The sequence below is a fragment of the Argentina silus genome, assembly GCF_951799395.1.
Source record: "Argentina silus genome assembly, chromosome: 3".
In the NCBI taxonomy this organism is placed as follows: domain Eukaryota; kingdom Metazoa; phylum Chordata; class Actinopteri; order Argentiniformes; family Argentinidae; genus Argentina; species Argentina silus.
Genome location: NC_139657.1, coordinates 20,626,877 through 20,649,735, shown reverse-complemented (window position 1 = coordinate 20,649,735; position 22,859 = coordinate 20,626,877). Strand labels below are relative to the sequence as shown.

At 43.4% G+C, this 22,859-nt stretch overlaps 1 protein-coding gene across 1 annotated transcript; it reads right to left on the bottom strand.

The window, feature by feature from the left end:
- Positions 1-233: 233 nt before the first annotated feature.
- On the bottom strand, positions 234-22,463 carry LOC310802219 (contactin-1a-like; the record flags this gene model as incomplete). Its single annotated transcript, XM_083666511.1, has 22 exons — positions 234-409; positions 1,502-1,658; positions 1,841-1,953; positions 2,100-2,289; positions 2,468-2,571; positions 3,584-3,818; positions 4,582-4,652; positions 5,138-5,287; positions 6,092-6,253; positions 9,410-9,533; positions 10,682-10,854; positions 11,609-11,736; positions 13,281-13,428; positions 13,716-13,833; positions 15,416-15,540; positions 15,720-15,901; positions 16,059-16,158; positions 18,217-18,423; positions 19,206-19,301; positions 19,768-19,943; positions 20,330-20,456; positions 22,409-22,463. 22 exons carry the CDS (start codon positions 22,461-22,463, stop codon positions 333-335), a joined length of 3,018 nt encoding a protein of 1,005 aa, XP_083522637.1. The 3' UTR covers positions 234-332.
- Positions 22,464-22,859: the final 396 nt, after the last annotated feature.

Below are 22,859 nucleotides of genomic sequence, written 5' to 3'. Positions count from 1 at the left end.
CACACTCACACCTCTCCCATTTAGAACAAGTCACTGAATTGTGAAAGATAAGTGTAACCGTTTACATAAGGCATATTGAAAAAGTTTAAAGAACTCCTTTTGACGCTCCTCCGAAGATATTATCATAGTATGTATTAAATAAGGGATATCCTGGATGTCTTTGTCCTTTTCCAAATTCTGTACTGTGTCTTTTTCCACAAACATATTCCATAGGAGGGGAATATGGCCTTTGGTCGTGGGTGATACCAAAGATTGTGGAAAGAGTCCTTATAGGCTTCAACCTTACAGAGTCTCCTTCACTGGGGTGAAGACGGATAAAGATGCTGCTACATTCAGAGGCCCAGGCAGGAGAAAACCACCAGGAGCAGGGTGGCCAGGCTGAGAGACTGGAAGGCCATGACAGCTCCACCTGGGGCAGACACAGAAAAGGCCATTTATGTGATGTTATAATGGACTTCCTGTACCATGATCAAGGAAGGATATATATCACTTTTCAAAAGACATTATTGATAGTATAGATAACAAAGACTACAATACAATTAACAATTAACCATTCTGTCAATATAATACACAATGGCTGCTGTTTGAAGGAAATGCTATAGATTAAGTAAACCCAAAATAATACGATTTGAGTGAAGCGCACTAATCCATTAGAAGTGAATCCCTTATTTGGTGGGGAGAGATATCCCATCCCATCCAGGGCTGTACCATGTGGAGATCACCTTAAATGCCTCCCATTTGTCAAATCCCAGCATTTTAAATCCCCCTGCAGTTCGGATTCCCAGGGTCCGTGAAATCAAGCTGTCAGGTGGGCCTGGGTGCAACGATAACAGATACCAGGGGGCTTCCTCCACTCATCAAGATCAATTACAGAGACTTAGAGCCCCTCTACCCAGCCAGCCTCAACCACCGCTCGGTCAGGGGATAAAGCCAGTGGGCCATCACAAGGCTTTAGTCATGGACTGTAGACTCCCCCATCTTATTCCTCTAATATATAAGCTATGAAAATGTCAGTTACAGCCCTTGCCCATGGGCCCCCTGACAGTGACAAATGACTCTGGTCTGCCATCTTGAAACTGAAATAATCCCACAATTTTATGACAGACAGGGAATATACAATATGTCACCCCACTACCCATGCGTTTTGAATGGTGACTGGTTCACAAATGGGGTTTCTATTAGTGGGGCATTGATGTAAAAACAAGTCGACATGAATGTAGGGTGCATGGACTGAGGAGAGCATTCTCTCCATTTTTCTCTCCATAAAAAAATGAATTTAGCATCAGCCACTGGTTTACATGTCATTGGTCTCTAAATTGAATGTGACAAAAAACACAACTGCCTCTACACAGATTCCATATCCAATCTGTGGCTTGTTGAGAGTCAGTCACACAGAAACAGCACACAGTGGAATAGACTACAGTATACATACAGAACACTATACACAGAGATCCATAATAAAATAGATCAATCGGTACAGCTTGGTGGATGTGTCACCTACCTGAGATCTGTACTTGTGCCACCGCCCCATCCCCTCCCTCGCTGTATGCACGGACCTCCACAACATATTCCCCGTCCTTGGGCATTGGGAGGTCTATAGACCGCCTAAGAGTTGTGTACAACATCCCTGTGGAGTGGCCTGCCTGTCTGTACAGGACCTACACATACACACACACACACACACACACACACACACACACACACACACACACACACACACACACACACACACAAACACAAAACATGACATTAGAGCCATATAGAGGTAGTTATGCTCTACATGTAAGCCTGCTAAGGAGCTAGTACTACAAGGTTTTAAAGGCCTGTAGACTGTACCCACCTTGTAACCATCTATCGTTGACTCATTGGCCAAGGGTTCGACATGTTCCCAGGCAATATTCACTGATGTACCTTTCAACTTTTGACTGATTATTTTGGGGGGCCTGCTTGGAGCTGATGAAAACAAAAACAGGAGAGAACCAATTATATACAAAGATCATATGAGATTTCCACAACCAGCGTCATATGATTTCTCTACACTTCAGAGTACAAAGCTCAGGATACACCGATGATCATTAAACTGAGGGTGATGAACGTACGGGCTTTCTTGGTGTAAATCTGGAAGTGTTGACAGGGGGGCCCATATCCAGCGGCATTGTAGGCCCGGACCTCAATGAGGTAGTGGGAGTAAGGCTTCATGCCCTCCAGTCTGGTCTGGTTCTCCCGACTGGACACCACCACCCTATGGGCAGACGCCTCGCTGTCTTCCGACTTCCTCCAGTACTTCACCTGCAGAGGAAAGGACACTGTCTCTGAAAGTGCCCAAAATCTCAATTTTGAAATTACTTGGGTAAGGTATTGTAGGTAAGGACATGTGTTGCAGTCCACGGTGTATAAGTACCTATCCTTTGTAAAGTAATGTTACCCCTCTGTCATAGACATACAATACTGACAGTACAATACTGACCTGGTATCCTTCCACAGTGTGCTGGAGAACAGGGAGCCACCACACGATGGCTTCAGTGGCAGATAGGGCCCTGGCCTCTACGCTTTTAGGGGCTTCAGAGGGCACTGGTGGGAAAGACAGAGGGGAGTACAGATGTCATATATGATTGCAGATGATTACAATTGATCTGAGGTCAAAATAGTTTTTAAAGAAAAATGACTTTATGAATAAACTATATTGCACCTTACTCCTGTTTCTGACTACATATTTGTGAACACTTTGACCCTGCTAATGCAACTGTGGTTAAGGCATCAGTTACTGTAAGATGCATTAATCAAGGCAGGGAACAAGTGCAGTGACAGAGATCTCTCTGTGCCAAAATTCTTCCTCTCTCCAACAAACACTTTTCATGAGTAGCTGTGGCACACACTGGGGGTGTATCCCTTCCAGGGAGCTGTCCTACGATGTTAAATCTCCAGGCCGGGCACGCTACCAACAAGCCATCACACAAACATCAACGTGACTCGGCTCAAACACCACACACACACACACAGACACAAACCCCATCCCCCAAAGAGCTCTCCCAAAGAACGTTACCACGGCAACCGAGCATCTCCGTAACCTCGGAGAGTCTAGTTGCCCGTGGTTATCTTGATTGTCTGTCAGTGGAAGTTAATAAGTGGGCTAAATGCTTTGCATCATTGGGCGAATTATCAGCTTTCTGGTTCATGCTACATGAATCATGATAATCCCAGTGCTGAAGGCTGGGAATGGAGAGGAAGGGAGGGAGGGGAGGACGGGTTCATATTCAAGGGGTATTAAAATTCCTCACATTCATAAATGGGAGTTGTGATTAAGTGTATCCCAGTTCTATAAGAGGGCTGTGTTGATGATAAGTCATTGACACCGACACTGACAGATGGAAATAGCTGAGTTAGGGCGTGGCGTGCTAAAGAGTACCTCTCCCTCTTGTACTATGTATGCAGTAGGACAAAGTGGCTCCTGAATACTAATGTGAGGTCATCATTTAGCTTTTGTAAATAGATAAATGGTTAAGATAAGGGCTTGAGGGAAGGTAAGCTGATTTTGGATGAGGGCAACTTCCACCAGGAGTGTGGGCTTAGGCTGCTTGCTTACCATCCTGTGCTGAGTGGATGACGGCCATGAGGCTATAGGGTCCCTCTCCTTTACTGTTGAAGGCCTTGACCTTGACCAGGAACTCCGTGGAGGGGGGGATGGAGGAGTCCTTGTGGATGTAGCGCCTGGCCTCAGGATCCGCCACCGTCACCTTCCTCCACTCAAAGTCATCATGGGGCTTGAAGGCGATGATGTAGCCAAAGTTCTGCCCATAATAGTACTGTGGCTGCACAGGCTGGAGACAACCACAAACATAGTTGACCAATCAATTGAACAGGAAGGCTCAGGGCAGTTTTCATCAAGTTAGGTCTTATTTGTATAGTTAGTTACCATGACAACTGTGACCCAGAGAGTTATGACACGTTATTACTGGACGTTATTATTGCAGTTTCCCAATGCCTCATTATCTCCTACTTTGGCTGTGGCCAACTGATGCCATATGTCCGTCCAGAGACATGTGCGTCAGGCACTGCTAACCTCTAAACACTAGCCTCACCCGCCAGCTGCTCTGGGATTGATGTAGCCAAGCTTCCACCAAACAAAGGCAATTTGCCCATGAGTGCTAGGTATTTGTCATAGGGGCAGCATATAAATGGAGGCTAGGCTAATGTTTGAAATCTATCACAGTTTTACACCGGTGATTGTGTTGTTGGTCTTAAGCGAATAGATTAACTACATAGACAAAAACACTTCTAACTGGCAGACTTTATACGTCAAGTATTATTGATGTGCAATTTCAAATTTTTAGGAACATACCTTACTACTGCACTACATTGTCTTACAAGGAGGACTAAAGCACATTGGTAGGGAAACGTAATCCCTTTTGCATGTGTTTTTATGGTTTGAATTTAAATCAAACGTCTGTGAAAGAGCAGTATTTTTGATATGCTAAATCTCTACATCGCTAAATCTCCCTTGTGCCTGTAGTCAGGTTTAAGAGCAGCTGAGTTTGTGCCCAGTTCACAGAGGGACAAAAATAAAAGATGGGTCAGACCTACCGTCCAAGTGATGGTCAGCTCCCTGCTGGTTCCTCCACCCCCGCCGATGTCCGAGGGCGCCACCACAGGAACTACAATAAGACAGGAAACGCTGACCTCTGAGTTCACATGCTGAGTGTCCACACAAACAATGCCAAACCACATATACCGTACCCTGGCCCTGGCACAACTACTGAAACAGCACTGCTTCTGCAAATACAATATCAATGTCCATTAGGAATGCCAAGAGCAACAACTTAATGTTCATGCCACAGAGGGAGCAGGAAGGCAACACGCTATTCTTATAGTCTGATCATCTCAGCTGCCTGATCATGGTTTACAAAAATATGCCCTGGCATGAATTATTGTTTTAAGAAGAGGTTAGGTATGTGATTTCAATTCAATTTGATCTTGCATACAGTAGGTTTGTTCAAAGCATGCACTTGAGGTAAGTTGTGCATACTGTATGTGAGTTGTGAGCCACGACACTGCTGTAGATAATAGTGTATCACAGAATCTCTGCTGAGATGAGTCCCACTACTGAGGCCTCTCCATCCCAGATAGACTCCATGCTTACCTGCTTCCAGTGTGGTGACTTTGGGGGAGGGACTACTAGGGTCGCCTGTCCCCAAGGTGTTCGTAGCGATGACTCTGAACTCATACTCTGTCCAGGGGAACAGATCCACCACGGTGGCCGTCTCTGCGTTGCCCTCCACATCTGCAGGGGCTACAAGAGAGAGAGAGAGACATGTATTGGAGATGTGATCATCTAGTCCTATCTACAATTTCAGAGAAAAAAACATAATATAATGTTGTTCCAATGGCAGAAATATCCATAAATGGTACCTATGTGGACACATCCAAACATCTCTCTCGACTACGAGAATTCGCTATGTACTTTATGTTATTACATAGAAACTAGAAGTTCCAGAAGAAACATTGCGGGCTTGCTAAAAGTCTAATTATGGCAGTGGATAAAGTTTAAAGTTGAATTGGACTGTTAAGCTTAAAAGATGAAAAAGGAATAGCGTTTTGAAGAGAAAGACCAGAGTAACTCAATGGTGTCCATTGGAACCCTCAAAAAAAGAAAATCCAAACAATTGAAGTTACACAAGTATTCTAGTCTGGGCATTTAAAAGTTGAGTATTTTAAAAAGTATAATGAGATTTAAAATGTTGAATACAAGCAATGCATGTTAGTCTCTGCACGTTTTAAAGTTGGATAGGTGTGAATAGCTTACAAGTTGTAGGAAAAGTAGCAGTGGAAAAATTGGCATAAAAAGAAGAAGAAGAAGAAGAAGAAGAAGAAGAAGTATGAGGAAGAACAATCATTCAACTTGTCAGCAATCCACTAATAATAACATAAGTACGTGCGCTGCCCAAGATCACAAAATGTACTTAAAGAGACACATCTGAGAGCTCTCAGTGAATCCACCCTTTCTTGTTCTGAGACAGTCACAGTGGCACCTATGATTGGCAGCTTAGCATATAGTGCTGCAGTCTGTTTATTTGAGCAGTCTGTGTGAACTCACATGTGGTGGCATCCTTCCAGTCGTCCTGGGAGAAGAAGTCTCTGCACTGGATGGTGTATTTAGAAATGGGGCTGTGGTTGTCTGAGCCTCTGCTCCAGATCAGCTTCACACTCTTGTCCTTGACCTCTTCCACACGCACCCCACCTGGGGGGCCAGGGGGACCTGAAGGAGCAAGGGAGGGAGGAATAGGGGGTGTGGGTGGGTAGGAAGGAGCAGAGAGAAACATTGGTGGTCAACAAAAACATGCAGTGAGTGGGGAGGACATATCAAACTGTTACGCCTGCTGCTTGTGGGAGAAGACTTGACAAGATTCCTTGTACTCTTACTACTTTGTGCCTCAACCCCAGCTCTCAACAATGAGCTGTTAGATGCATATCAAACAACACATCATAAAACACATTAAACAGCAAATAAGAACTCAGCATTTCCACTGAAGTTCCCTTACTCCAGACAGAATGATTAAGACATTAGGGTTTATGGGGGCCATTAACATACATTAACTGAGCCTAAGGACACAGTTTTTCAATCCATGTTTTTTCTTCCTCTAGAGGAGTATAAAGACGGTCTAACAGAAAACCCAGACTGTTGGGGTTAGCTCTCTGACCCGAAGCCTGAGACAGCCCCAGGAATCAAGCAGGATTTACTCTTTCATGTCTGTCGCAGAACCCAGCCGGAGAACTAAGACGATTAGTCAGTCAGACTCGGGCGACTCTTATAAGCTTTCCCTCCGCTCCCACTCTGAAGCCCTGAGTCGTTGCACTTTAACATACTATATTAGGACATCTTTTTACACAAGGTTTCAGGGTTGTTGTATTGTTGTGCAGAAGCTTCCTGGTTGTATTGGTTGTAATGCATAATATGGGTGAGAATAGATAGGGCAGGGTTTTAATCCCTTTCTGTCATGATACTGTGAAGAATCTGTGTAGAGAGATAAGCTTCAGGTCCAGGCTAGCTTTTCTGAATGGCAAGCAGAAAAATAGTTCTAGTAGTACTACAGCACATACAAATCCAATGCAAATACATTTTGATTTTACGCAATTCAAAATGGCCAGTGTAATCTCAACAATAGCATGATAGTCTACTGCTATAGCCTATTACAATAGTACTCTGCTACAACACATATAACAGCTCTTCTCCCCATCAAAGAGCAGTGGTAATGAGGATATACAGATGTGTTGCCATACTAGTATTTCACCCGGCTGATATCAGCTTCCTCGTCAGCTTTGATAAATGTCTGTCTTTCATCTCTCTCTGCTCCTGTGACAGTTGGCAGTTGGCAGGCCATTAGGGGCGCCTGTGGGTTCTCTGTTTTCATTTCACTCAGGGAAACGTCATACTCAGGCTTGTTCACCTGGCCATCTATCAGCACCTGCTTTAAAAGCACACCCAGGGCACGACGAGGATCACCGCAAACCGGATTACTGCTAGCTGCTCTTAGCCAGTTCTCAACAGCCCTTTTGTCCACTAACACTGCATTTGTGTTTAGGCCTTGAGGAGGACTTGAAGGCAAGCTTTTACTGATCAAGAAGTGGAGAGTGATAATGTTTGTCTCTGAGGATGTAGAAAAACAAGCGCCTGTAATGTGATAGCACTAAATGACTGTGATGAATAGTTATAACTCTAAAAGTTCACACGTCAAGAACTGATGTTTCACATTCTTTTTGACTCGTCATGGAATTGGACAATATGTACATTTGTGAATGCAAGCACCATCACTGAATGTGATGGTGTTTGTTTTACAAATGGCCTGACACTGTTATGATCAATGGCACTGCAACACACCTTGTCCAGTTTCATATTCACAACTGGCATGTCAAAGTAAGAGTCATTGTGTTATTGAGAAAAATCGGGTATTACTCAAGTAAACGTCAATGTTGTCTGGGGCCAACAATAACTTTCCCTGGATGTAGCTACGCAGTTTTTCCACTTCCTTAGTTACTTGCATAGTTACAGTACTAGAGAGATACAGGTTGCAGAAGTTGTTGATACGATTGACAGCTCAGAAATGAGGACCATAACTACAGGGGTTGCAATCAAACCATATTGGGTGTCCCAGCCTTAGGCTATGTTTTTGACTAAATCAGAAAGATTTCCATATACTATAGTACAGACAATGACAGTGTATGATAAACACTCACTCTACTACCCCTCTAAACCATGACCAAGAATCAACGTTCTTGTCTGTTATTGTAACACCAGACCATTCTCCACAGCAGGCTTCAGGGAAAATCTATGTTGACCTTTCCTGGGGACGCTAGCAGTAGATAGCTAGTGTTCTGTGTTGAAATATGCCTTAGTTTGATGCTGTGTGACATGTGCTTCCTCTGTGTCATCTCCTGTGGTTGGCTTGGCTCCAGACATTTCCTTCTACAGCTGTTTTTTTCACTGGAGCAGGGTTGACAGATTAGCTAGCGAAAAGGACCACAGTCTGGTAACTCTGACACACACACTCTTTTTGCTGTATATTCATGGCCAGCCGCTGAAGGAAAATGTAAAAAAAGAAAAAAAAAAGAAAAAAAACTCTCATGTTAAGAGTTTATAGTAGCTCTATTCAGGCTAGAGAACTTTCAGGTTATGACCGTTTGTAATTTTCGTTGTTTTCGAGGGCAAGTCCTATTACCTCATAGACATAGGTAGTGAATTAGTGAATCTATTCAATAAACTAACATATGGAGACATAAACAGAGACAAACTATAGGGTTGACTTGGAGAGGGTGTGAAAAACAGTATCAATCATCTCCCACTTTCTGTCTACCATGCAGCTCCCTCGCTTACTAAGTCTTGCCATGTGTGTGTGTGTGTCTGTGTCTGTGTGTGTGTGTGTGCGTGGTTGTCGTCTTAATACACCCTTCAGTTTGCTTTTCCAACCTCTTGATTGGTTTCGTAGTTCTCACCTTCTCTCTTCTCATTTTTCCAAGTAGTTCTGTTGTAGTGGTGGAGGATGTGAGGGCTGCGGGCGGATCTTTCAGATCTTTCTTCCTTTCTCAGACCCAGCGCAGGTGATTGTTAGAGCAGACAGTAGCCCCACACTCCTCTACCGACCTGGTTTCATTATCGGCTCCCATTCATCATCGTGGTCTATCGTTCAATCAGCGTTCATTCAAGTTGTCTTTGTTTGTGTTGACACAGTTACTGTATATTTTGGGCCGCTGAGGTGTGGCCGTAACAGTGTGTGTGTGTGTGTGTGTGTGTGTGCGTGTGTGTGTATGTATGTGTGTGTGTGTGTGTGTGTGTGTGTGTGTGTGTGTGTGTGTGTGTGTGTGTGTGTGTGTGTGTGTGTGTGTGTATGTGTGTGTGTGCAATGTGTGCGTGTCTCACCTCTGACTACTAGGTCGGCTGATGCGGTGACGTTGTCCACGGGGGTCTGGGCAGTGCAAGTGTAGCGTCCAGCGTGCTTCAGCTGAGTGTTCTTAATCAGCAGCTCTCCACTAGAGTCTCCCTTCTGAAGAAGACAAAAGGACACAACATACAACCTCTTCATTGAGTCTAGTATTAAGTCAGTGAAGGCATTTACTGTACTCACTGCCTCCCTCTCACACTACACTACACTCCACTTCACTACTACAGGCCTTCTGTTCATACTACAGTATACCTCCATAGAAAACTATGTAGGCTTACAGTATGAGCTTCAAGGGAGCTTATGAACCAACACTGCAAGTGTAGAGGGGTACAGAGATGTCAATGATAAATATCCAATTAGGAAAAACTACAGGGAGCTTTAGTCATGGGGCTACAGTATAAACCTTGCCCTTATTAATAACAGAAGATCTGGCACACTGTTTGCTATGTGCGACTGCACACTCACAGCATGAAATACACCAAGGTCAAATCTCTGTCTATTACATCTTCCAATTGACAATTTTAAAGAAGTGTGATTTACGCTCTTCTGGTGCTACATGAATTACAAAAAAGGCTTTTGTACACCTCTATTCTCTACCTCTATTCTCTATTCTACAAGTGCGTAGGAAAAGATTCGAAAAAAAAGACTAGGAGTTGAAAAAAGACGCTTCCGCACACTGTCCCTGACAAAGGTCTCTGACTAAAACATTGCACCTATTAAAACCTATTATACTTGAAAGCAGAGATAGTGTGCAGGAGCCTCTCTTTTTTACTAGCAGTGCTACAGTACATAAATAACATCAATTGGGCCATACTGTCGTTTTATGAGAGGGAAAATAACTTTTGCCATGCTGGGTCATTAATCATAATAATTATATGGAGGCACTCCAGCCTGTGGACTGACAGATGAGAAATGCTAGCCACTGCTTACAGCTAGGCTAGGGCTACACTGAGAGAGAGTGGTCAGATCATTGCTAATGTAACATTATGAGAGTGGAAATGGCAGTTAAACTGATATACTGTGTACCAGCAGCAGCAGTCTATGGTCATTTAGAAACTGATACTAAATGGGTATTACAGAGTTATAAAACCAATTTTAAAAAGCTTTCATTTCAGGGACTTTTGTGATGGTTACACATAATAAGTAAGGCCCTGATAATAAGTAAGTTTTTCCTAAACACATGACATGAGCAGGAAAAACTTGGGTCCCTGGTTATTCCTGGTTAATTTGCCAGGAAAACCCTCTCTCACCGGGTTGCGTTGGTAGTGCTCACTCTCTCTGTCAAAATCGATGGCACGGGCATCCAGGGCCCACACGAAACTGATGTCCAAGGAGGAGTCATGTGATGCGGCACACTGCATGCGGGCGCTCTCCCCCATGGTCACATCAGCGTTGGAAGGAGCCAAGGTGATCTTGGTGGCCTCTAGGGAAGAAAGGGACAAGGGAGGTCAACTATGCATTACTGTACTGTGCTGAGCTTTGCTGACTTATTGAAAAGGGGAGAAATCAGTAATTAATGTAAAATATGATTCTCCACTCATGTAGAGTATGGACAAAATATATGCAGTTAATTTGAGTGAGAGAGTTTGGAACCTACAAAAGGACACTGTGTGATGAATGTGTACAGGTGTGAAAAGGGTGGAGTTGAGTCGCAGTTAGACATTTGACCAGCAGAGGGCTGTGAAGTATAAGGCATTGAACAAAGCAGAGGAGCTACAATACATTCAGTGCATCCTCCAAAAAACGACCATGTCATGTTTTGTATGATGACAAACTCGAACAATTGATGAATATCGTGACATTCCAGGAGCATTAAAGATTTCATAAATTACTCATCCTCATAACTGTATATCTTACAAAACAATCTAATTGTCATTCATAAAGATTGAAAATTAAGACCTTGACCTTCTCATTTCAAGTACGCTGTTGTCTATGACCTTGCGTTGTGAGTGACTAATAGCAGGAGCCCTGTGCTGGCCACTGAGAGGACCATCACTCAGTCATAAGTGACTGCTGGAGGCCATATTGGTGTGTGTGTGTGTGTGTGTGTGTGTGTGTGTGTGTGTGTGTGTGTGTGTGTGTGTGTGTGTGTGTGTGTGTGTGTGTGTGTGTGTGTGTGTGTGTGTGTGTACAATAGTGAGTAATGATGACAGTAATGGCAGGGTGGGGCAGCTTGCCTGTGATGGACAGGGAGCCTGTGCTGTTGGCCTTGCCCCGGTCATTCTCCACAAAGCAAGTGTACCTCCCCTCGTCTGCCCTGGTCACATTCAAGATCTCCAGACTCCCATCGTCCCAGATGAAGATTCTGAAGGTAACGAAAGCATGTCAGTCATGGGAAGTTCCATGTAAAAGGACACATGAGGACCAAAATGTGAAATTCATCAGAGCATATCAAATTGGGTGTTGTGAAAGCTAAGAGTCTATATTTTGGGAAAATTAAGTTAGAAACACATTTCTCCACCATCGTCCATCATTGAAATCGGGATAAGCAAAGGCTTTGACTTCATGTCAAACATATGGAATAACGTCTAAGAATGAATGATAAAATCGGTATGACTGAATTACTGAAATTGAATTGGCTACATTCACTTTTTGTACAGGTTGTACAGAACCTGAAAGGGTTCTTCAGCTGACCCTGTAGGAGAACCCTTTAAGGAACCCTTTTGCGTTCCACATAGAACCCTTTTTCACAGAGGGTTCTACATAGAACCCAAAAGGGTATAGCCAAAAAACTGTGGGAAATCATACAGTAGTAGTTACAAACCACTGCATTAACATCCTCACCAACTACCATATCAACACCCTCATCTCTTGCTTCAAAAAATTGAGACTTCATTGTTGTTGAGTGCATTGGGGAAAGCAAAGCCAGCAAATCACACAAATATGTAGCACAAGTAACCGCCATTGAACTGAATGATGACATACTGTACTATACATGTTGCACACTTGTGCACTGATACATATAGGGCAGATTCTTAGGGTCCTTCCAATACTGGTTGCAGAGAATAATATAAATAACTTTTTAATTTTGCAGTGTCAGAATCCTGCCTAGCCTGTGCTCCTGTAGCAAAGTGGAGAACAGACAACCGGAGAAGCTTTCACTACTGGCCTATGAGGACAATTCCGGTTAAGATGATATTTTACCTAAACAGGCTGAACCGTCCTTTTAATTTGGAGCAGATATTTGACAGAGTAAGAAATAGAAAACATTCAGTACTCTCATTCAAAACTCATTACTAAAACAGTATGATGGACAATAATTTCAGAAATCAGTCATCCAATCTCATGTCGTCTTTCTCTCAACTGCTAGTGAGTTTGAAGGGGCAGATGCTTTAGAGATTTGGGTAGCTCTCTGCTGTTCCTCTGCTCTGCCGCCCCCCCTGTTGTGAGGAGGGGTCTTTTGCATGAACAGATTAGTGTTGTTTTGTCACTGAGGAGCAGAGGGCAGGGGCTTACTCAGCGAGAGGCTGTCCTGCCTGATGAGCTTTAGAGTAGGCTTACTGTCAGCTTGTGACGGGGAGCAGAGCACGGCACAGCATTCACTGGCAAGCAAAAAAGATCTGCACCCAGTACCCTGTCTGCTCAAGGCCTTAGTTACATTAGTACAGAGGAGACTGTAGTACAAGCCACTGTAGTCAAACACTATGGTAACTTAAGGGGATCTCAGAAAGAAACACACCCAACATCTACTTGACCTAAAAGTGTCTAACAGAACTACAAACCCAATGTTTTCGGGCCTCAAACACAAATACAACTAATCAGTCAGAGGGGTAATAAACCCAGACCCAAGGGGTAATAAACCCAGACCCAAGGGGTAATAAACCCAGACCCAACTGTGTGCTGACTGACCTGGAGGAGTTAAAGAGCAGTTCAGTGCCTTTGCTCCAAGAGAAGGTAGCCTTGGGTGCTGCCTTAGGTCGACACTCCATCACCACACGGCTGTTCTTCGCCCCCAGAACCCTCTTCAGAGGGTTATGTTCAAACGTAGGGTTGCAGGCTGGTGAAGGCGAAGATGGATGGTTTATTCATAATAACAGTAATACTGTTTTTGCTTCACAAATACTTTCAACTTTGATTGGGCATTCATTTTATAATTTGGATCATGCCACTGCTGAAAGAACATGGTCTCCTATTTTAGGGGGTCTTAAAATACCATATTGCAAAGTTATCCTTCATCAAAACGGACAAATTCTTGTTTCAATCAGTTGCAATTAGTCAGCTAGTTTTCGAGACCTTTCATGTTTGGGCCAAAGCCAATCATGTGGAGTCAGAGCTTTGACTCACCAATCACACGCAGCTCTGCGTTGGCGTAGATGACACCATGGCGGTTTTCTGCTATGCACTGGTACATCCCAGAGTTGTCAAATGTCAGACTGCTGAACTTCAGCTCATGCTTGCCATACTGTGAAAAAAGAAGCGCTATGTTACAGTAACATCCTTCTGAATTTCAATATTAACAAAATACTTTGTAATATTGCATTGTTACTCCTCATTTTTTATGTGTGTGCAGTTTTCAGATGTAATGGTCAGATGCAATGGTCGAATGATTTCATAAGTGAGAAACGATTACAACGTGGATTCTTTTACTATCGGAGATAGTATGAACTTCATCAAAGACTACTGTATATACTTTGCATATCCCTCTCTGACTTTATTCAGTTTAGCCGGGTGACCTCTTTGTGATTTCTGATTGGTTGATAATTCAGATGAGCGATGGTAGAGAGCCTCAGCCATCTGCTTTGAAAGCAAACTTACACTTGAATATCTAACAGATTGTTTGCTGCTATTAAGACCATGTCAATATATCTTTTCACATATTTGTTCCATGAGTCTATCTTATTAATGCCAAGGAGATATAAACAAGGCAAAGGTGTAATACAAGTTTGTAGAAATAATATCTGTATTCACAGCAGAACATTTCAGTAATACTGTACCTTATTTTTCTTAGGAATACATTTTGTGTTTTTTCATATTAAGTAATACATCAATTGTAGAAGGCGTTGGCTCTACCAGAGATCCTTATTTAAGTTGTATCATATGTCTAACTTGAACAAATCTAAATAAATGAGTAGGGAATGCCATAATTGTTCTGTTATTGATTGACATATTGACATATCTCATTATGAAAAAGAATTTCCCTTATCCCCCTGTCATACCACAGTTTAAATGTGCTGTCATTAAAAGAGGATGAAAAAACGGGGGTTTCCATATTGAGGAACCTGATAGGTTGGAAAACCATTGCTTAATCTGTGCAAGTTGTGCAGATACAGTATACAATATAATTGGAGATTATGGAGATTCAAACCACCAGACTCATATGGGAGGTATAACACTTGCATTACTCTCTGTGATTTGTTACTCTAAATAAACAAGGAAAATAGACTCAGCATTCTTTTAAAGAAATGAAGAGGTGGAGAAATGTGGAGATTCTGAATATTTAAATGACAGCTGAGGTTTCTCTTATACCCACATAAACAAAATGACATCCCTCAACAGTTTGACTTTATTTGAATAGATGTTATGTATATCATTAATAACTTATGATGTATCAAGCAGCACGCTACATCAAAAGACCCCCCCACCCCATTTCCGTGCTGCTAGTGCCTTCTCTCTGGGGTCTCTTCAGTGTGTGGCGTTGGTGACAGTTACTATGGCAGTTATGCAACCAACGCTGGCACACTCTCAGAAACAAGAGGTACTTTTCCCTGACAGCGTGCCCTGTGTGCAGACTGGGAGTGCCCAAACCAGCGGGATGTCACAACTGTGCCACCCTGACGCTGGCCTTGGCAGAAGGAGAGAAGAGTGGGGGGTGTTATCCAGGGACCTACTATTCGAATTTCTTTTTGTCCCTGTGTAGGAGAACCTTTTCAAGGACCCTTTTTGGTGTCCTACATGGAACCAAAATCGGTTACTCAAGCAGTTCTCCTCCAGGAAGAGGCACACTCTTTGTCAGTGTGCTGGAGCATAATGAGAAGTTCTTTTACCGCATGGCCGTTCTTCAGCCAGCGGACATGGGGCTTGGGCTTGCCACTGGCCAGACAGGACATGGTGTATTCACTGCTGATGTCCTTCTCTGTACTGTTGATGGGCTCCTGCCACTCTGGGAAGGCTGGACATGGAGAGAAGGAGTTTACTATACAATATGTTTGAGGGAGGGATGTTGGATTGAACCATCCACAACAAGACAAAAAGCTACAAAACTGGAAAATAGGTAGGATCTGGGACTTTAGTCCAACATTGCTTAATAACATAGTAACAGTGTAGATATAGTTATTGATAGTACAGTACCTTCCACAGAAACGCGGGCCCTGTGCCAGTCCTTCCCTTTAGAGTTGAGGGCTTCACACTCGTAGATGCCCTCGTCCTCATACTGTGCATGGTACAAGTGGAGATGGGCCCCCGCCATGCTGACCTTGTGATTGGATGGCAACTCTCCGTCCAGCTTCCTCCAGCGAATCTGAGGGATAGGGCTATAGAGAGACAGGAGAGGAGGAGGAGCTTAGTTATCTTTTCAAAGCCTGTTAATGTGAATAGCTACAGCTGCATAACATATATTTCGTATGAAAATACTGTATACAGTACTTCAAGATCTACATTTAGCAATGCATTGGCCATGTCCAGACTTACTTTCCCAGTGCAAAACACTCAAGGGTGATATCCTGGCCCACCAGTACGTAGCTATCTTGGAACTTGACTTTGATGTCAGCTGGGTACTTCCGCATAGGGCCTGGAGGAGAGGATGAAACAGCAGCAAGAAATAACATGTTATCTCTGTGTACAGATGATGCATTTAGTTGGAGGCAATTGGTTGACACACTTGAACACTAGGCTCAGGTAGGGCAGGTTAGCTATACTGAATCTCTCTCTCTCTCTGTCTCACATACAGTACACACACACATACTGTACACACACATACTGTATACACACACACAGCTCAACCTGCAGCATGAATACATACACCACTAAATATGGGGTACATCACAGCCAGAGGGCGCCACTCTGCTCTGCCCAAGCCTGGTAATGTAGTCACAATAAAGCATATGCATGAAAGAGCATGAGGCCCCTGAAGTGTTCACAGCTAAATTACTGATATACCCAACAACCTCTTCAAATAGAAATGCACTCGTGTGTGTGTTATCCTCCACTAGGGCTGTGTGTGTAGTAGGTACTGTTGCCAACCCAAGGAGGGGGACTTAGAGTACACGACTACAAAATAAACAAGGAATAATTGATGGGCTCTAGACAGGCCCCAGGGAAACAGCGGCAGCAGCCTTCTTTTACCTCTGAAAGCCTTTCACAGACTCAAACAAACACACAAACAAACAACAAAACAAAAGGCTTTCTTAAAGGAGCCAGGCATAACTTTGCTGGAAATCTGCCACCTCTGGCCACCACAGCGAAATTCAGTTTGAAGTTAGAAACAACAACATCCTCCCTAATAATAATATAATATCCCAGAAATGGATTTGCAGTGCCGGACTTTAGCTTTTGTGTTTCTGCATGCTGGATAGATGACACAGCATGTCAAAACATACCATACAAACTGTGTTTTAGTGTTTGGATGTTGCTTTTAAGTGAACTGAAAAACAGTGAAGCATTATTTCTTCTTTTGACTCTACATTCCAAAAATTTGGATTTTAAATCAAACAATTACTATGTGGTTAAAGTAGAGATTCTCAGATTTTATTTGATGGTCCTTTTTTGTACATATTGGTTTCACTATTCAGAAATTACATTGGGTACCCAAAAGTTGACAATTGGCTTGACAAGTATTTCTGGTAAGTCAGGTGTGTTCACATCATTTGTGCAGGCATAAGAGAGCTGTCAATGTGTAGTATTGCTTCTAGGCTTTGTATTTGCCTTTGGAATTTGCTATTGGTGTCTGTCAACATGAGGACCAAAAAGGTGTCAATGAAAGTCAAGGAAGCCATTATTAGGCTGAAAAATCTGAAAAATCAGAAACAAAAATCGAAAATTTGTAACATCTTTAAAAAGAAACAAATTCACTAGTGAGCTCAGCAATCACAAACAGGCTGGCAGGCCAAGGAACACTTCAACAGGATGACTAAAGATTGCTCACCATAATTATGAAACCCCCCAAAACAACTGTCCCACAGATCAGGAACACTCTCCAGGAGGTAGGCGTGAATGTGTCAGAGACTACCATCCGCCGAATACGTCACCAGCCAAACTACAGGCGCTTCACTGCAAGGTGCAAACCACTAGTTATACTCAAAAAGGATGGTCAGGTTAGAGTTTGCTAAAAAGAGCCTAAAAAGCCTGTAGAGTTCTGGAAAAGGTGTTGTGGACAGATACAGTAAGATGAATATTATCATGGACCAGAGTGATTACAAGAGGAACAAAAGTGTAGAGCTTAAAGAAGAAAAAATGCTTCACTGTCCCATTACTTATGCAGGGCGCTGTATATATTTTCTATTATTATTATTTATACAGGGGAGTCTCTCTGAGACCAGAGTCTCTTTTTTTAGGAGAGCCCAGCTTATAAAGGCACAAGAGAAACAAAACAAGAAAGACATTTCAAACTAAATTAATAAAGAAATAAAAAGTATACAATTTAAGCCATACATGAGCTAGGTGAAACATATGCAGTCCTCTTTGACATAGTCCATTACGAGCATCTTAAATTGCTTCAGAGGCACTAGGGAGTCAATTGTTAGAGAATCTTGGATTTTGTGAGTTTTATGAGAAGTAGTTTTCCAGTCATAAGATGGGTGAACTTAAAACAGAAAAAAAAACAGAGAAAAATAGGAAGTGAAGCACTCACGTTCAGCCAGTGGGACAAGGGGGATGAACTCGGAGAAGACGCTCTTAGCGACAGAAGGGCTGGACACGAAGCAGGAGTAGTTCCCGCTGTCCGAGGCCTCCACCTTGGAGATGTAGAGGTTCCCTGTGGTCTGGGAGACGAATCGCCGCTTATCCAACAGGATGAAGACGGGGAACTCGTTCAGCATCCAACGGAATGAGAGTTTGTCTGTGAAGAGAAAACACACAACCTGTCAATCATCTGTGGAGGAGGCAGAATGCCAACCTGGAGCTGAGCCAGGGGATTGGCTGGTCTAAAAATGTGGCTTGGACAGCTCCTCTTTGAGTAAATGTGAGGGAAATATATAAATAGCAAACGCTTTTATCGTTGACCTTTCAAATGACAGCTAATAATGTATTTTGAAGCTCTAAGAGAAAAGCGCTCTTGACACCAGGAAAGGACAAACGCACTGAAGTAATTCTGTGACTGCGGCAGAAAGAGAGGTAACCATGGTTTCAGATTGGTTTTGTTTGATGGATTTGCATAAACATGAATATACAATTCTGCCTGTACAGTATTCTGGAGCTCCACTGACAAATACAATGGTTTGTTTAATGAGGATCAAAGGGAAATTAAATCTAGAGTACAAAACACATGAAAATAAGGCCCAGGCGCACACATGAGTCAAAAAAGAAAACGTTGGATGGATTAGTGCATGTGGACGGAAGAGCACAAGGCACAATATTAAAGGACTCAAACCAGTATTTGGATGCTTTAATTCTGTCTTACACAACCTTACTCTGAAACTAGAGGTGCCAAACTCAGAGAAAATAGCCTGTGTAAAATTAAGTGTCAGAGCATTATTACATGGAGGAGTACAGTCATGCACCAGCAGGGGGCAGGGTTTCATTGATTTTCACACTTATGACCTTATGCTATGACTACGATAATGGAATAGAGTCATATGTATTAGACCCAATGCTGTAGCATTAGCCTAGTATAGCACTTACCTGGGTAGTGTGGGGGAGGGGCACAGAGTAGCACTGCCCCCTGTCCCTCCTTCACGTGTACTGCCTCTCTCTCCTCGGAAGAGAAGACATCCAGGTCTGAGAGAGAGGGGGGGGGGGGACAGGAGAGGGAGCGAGAGAGTGAAACAGAGAGAGAGAAAGAGATGGAGAGGGAAAGAGAAAAAGAAAGGGAGGGAGGGAAAGAGAGTGAGGTTCAGATAAGCCTAGAGAATCTACTGTCATGCACACCCACACCTTGTTAAATAACACTTCTCTCCAATTTCCTTAAACTCCGTAACCTTAATCAAAATACTTAAAAGCTAGGACCTGCAATAGCTGCTTGTAATTTGCAATTGTTCACAGAGAACCATTGATTGAGCAGTATTGACCATTCAAATTCCATTTCTACAGCTGGGATGTAGGATCCCCCACTGCCTCCCTCCCTATCGCAGCTCTCCTTATTATCTGCCTGTAAGTGCAGCTGTGCTGTTCTAAAAACGTCCTAATTACAGTTATGTGTGAGGTAAAACCGGGGATCCGAGGTGATCATGTTTCGACCACTCACATCCAAACTGGACGGCGGCCTCTTGGCTGATGATGGTGCCATAGTCGTTGGTGGCCATGCAGGAGTACTTCCCCACATGCTTCTTCTTGATGGGCCAGCTAATGACCAGGTTGCCTCCCACCAAGGTGTACTGGTCGTCCGTGTCCAGGTCGATGTCCCAGCCGTTCAACCTCCACCTGGGGGGGGCAGACAAGAGCTGCTATGTTTTAACTGATCAATGGGGTAATCCATCATTTACAGTATGATTATAGTATGATTGTAATATGTGTGGCATGACGAATGTTAAATGGGTGAACTGTGTTCAACTGTCTACTGTTGAGGTGAAAGAGGTACACACAGACACACAGTCACACAGTCACACACACACACACACACACACACACAGTCACACACACCCACACACACACCCACCCACACACACACACATACACAGTTTAGAGATCCCTCAAGGTAACCCCCTGCATGTTGAGTATAGAATGAGAGAAGCTGAGAGACAAGGGTTATACAGTACACACAGTGGGTGGGTATTAGAGGGGGTGCATAGGGGGAGAGCATATGTTACTTGTATGTGGCAGGTGGGTTAGCTCGTGCTCGACAGCTCATGGTGATCTTGGCCTCAGGCGACTCCTCGCGGTAGATGGTTTCGACCGGCTGCTCCTCGAACACTGGCCCGTAACCTATGGTATCATCTGTGGACACGCGCAAACAAGCAGGGTAAATAACTCAAGACCTGACACAGACACAGACAGACAGACAGACAGACAGACAGACAGACACACACACACACACACACACACACACACACACACACACACACATATAAACACAAGTCATGCCAGCCATCATGACACTACCACTGTCTGATATTTGAGAACCTTGTCTAGAATATTTTAGGATTCCTCTATACACGAGAATGTATGTTGGTATGATGTTGAGTTTTGTTTTAATTTTACACGTTATGTTTGTAAACATGGTTCTGAGAATAAAGTGAATCCAAACATGTATTGTGACAGTACCAGAAGAACATACTGTACTCAGTCTAATCTGGGACACCTTGTTACAGGCTTTCATTTTATAAAAACCCTGGTATTAGTGACTCAGTGATAACAGTTGACAGAGATGTACTCTCTCAGGTGACTAACCAACTATGCGCAGCACATCTCATTTATTATGTTATTGTCATTAGTTAATGCAAATCTCAAATTGAAAATGAAAATGTTGCTTTGCCTAATCCAAACCTCTTTCAACTGCTTAATGCTGACAAGTAGTCACAGAGCCAAATCCAAAGAGAGTTTGCTCTTGATTAATTCGATCTGCCTTTTACACCATCAACACACTTGGATAATTAGCCTCAATTAGCCATTAAAACAGACAGGCATCACAAGCCTCCTATAAATAAGACAGAGACACAATGCCAGGCAATGAATAACCAATGAGGCAAAATGTTCCTGAGTGCTGATTATTCTCTCAGATCGTGTGTTTAGGTGTGTGTGTCTGTGTGTGTGTGTGTGTGTGTGTGTGTGTGTGTGTAGGTGTATGTATGAGAGACAGAGAGAGTGAGTATGAGTGAGTGAGTGTGTGTGCGTGCATGCGTGCGTGGGGGTGTGTGTGTGTGCGCGTGCATGTGTGTGGGTGTGGGTGTGTGATCTTTTAGACGGTAATATCCTGCTCTTATGTCGTCTGTCTAAATAGGCAAGAGCACCACCGCCAAAGATTCACTCCCCCAAAATGTCAGATTGACACGCAAGTCTGACACCTTTAGAAACCCAGGACAAAAGAATCCTATTCTCCCCATATCCTGCAAAAAAACATTCACAATCTTCAGACTTCGTTCACAGGGAGTGCGCCAGCCTTACACTGCAACAAAGATGCTTTTTATCTGAAACGGATAGTCCATAAAACCAAAAAAGACAACAATGAGGATGTTAAGAGGCCAGAACCTCAACACTCCAACACTCAAGGATGTGTAAGTGCTTAAAATTGATGCAGAATCCCAAAGACTTTGAATCACTAATGCTTGAGAGAGAATTCCACATGCTCATCCAGAAATAGGGCATGGGAGACATGTTAAGTGAGAAACAGTGTTCCTAGGAACTGAAGAGAGAAAGAGAGGGGGGGGGGTGATGGAGAGGGAGGGATAAGAGCAGTAACCGTATGGAGAGCCGTGTTGGAATAGCAGGCTCCGTCTGACGAGCGAGATGAATGCTGGTCCCATTCCTATTCTGCCTAACTGTAATATCGGATGTGACAGATGGTGGTGGAGAGTGTTAAACAGGCCACAAAAGGCCTAGTGCCTGGAGAAACAGAGACCCTCCCTTTCTTTGCCCTTTCTCTCTCTGTCTCTCTGTCTTAATATCTCTGTCCCCCTCTCTCTCTGCATTTCTCTCTCTCTGCATTTCTCTCTCTCTGGTGCATATTGTAATGGTTTGTCTCTGCCTCCTCTCTCCAACTCTCTACCCCTTCATTGCCACTCTGTGCCTCTTGTACGCCTCCTCGTCTCTCCTCTCTAAATCTGTCCCTCTCTGTCTCTCTCAACTCATTCTGTTTCTGTCCATCCGTTCACAATCTCTCTCTCTCTCTCTCTCTCTCTCTCTCTCTCTCTCTCTCTGCCTTAATATCTCTCTCTGTCTCATCCTCTGACATGACTTGGTAGCACTGTGTGACTCCAGTGTGAAGAGTTTGGTGTAAGTAATCATGTCCACAAGTATCAATGCACGCACGCACGCACGCACGCACACAGACACACAGACACACAGACACACACACACACACACACACACAGAAAGACAGGCACCACATCAGAGGCCTTCTCTCCAGGGTGCTGTGAGGACCCATCCTCTCTGGACTGACTTCATTAACAGACACAGGACCTATTCAACATTGTCACCCTGGAACAAAACCCAAAGCTGTGCTATCTCATTAGAATTTAAAATGCCAAAGTTCCTATTCCAGAAGCCTGCTTTGTGTTCCTGGCATCATCATTCTAATGAAACATACATTATTCATTAGTTAGGTATTAGGTACAGTATAATTTAAGCATAGTGAATATGGATTATTATTATAATGCATTCAAACTATCAACAATTTATATT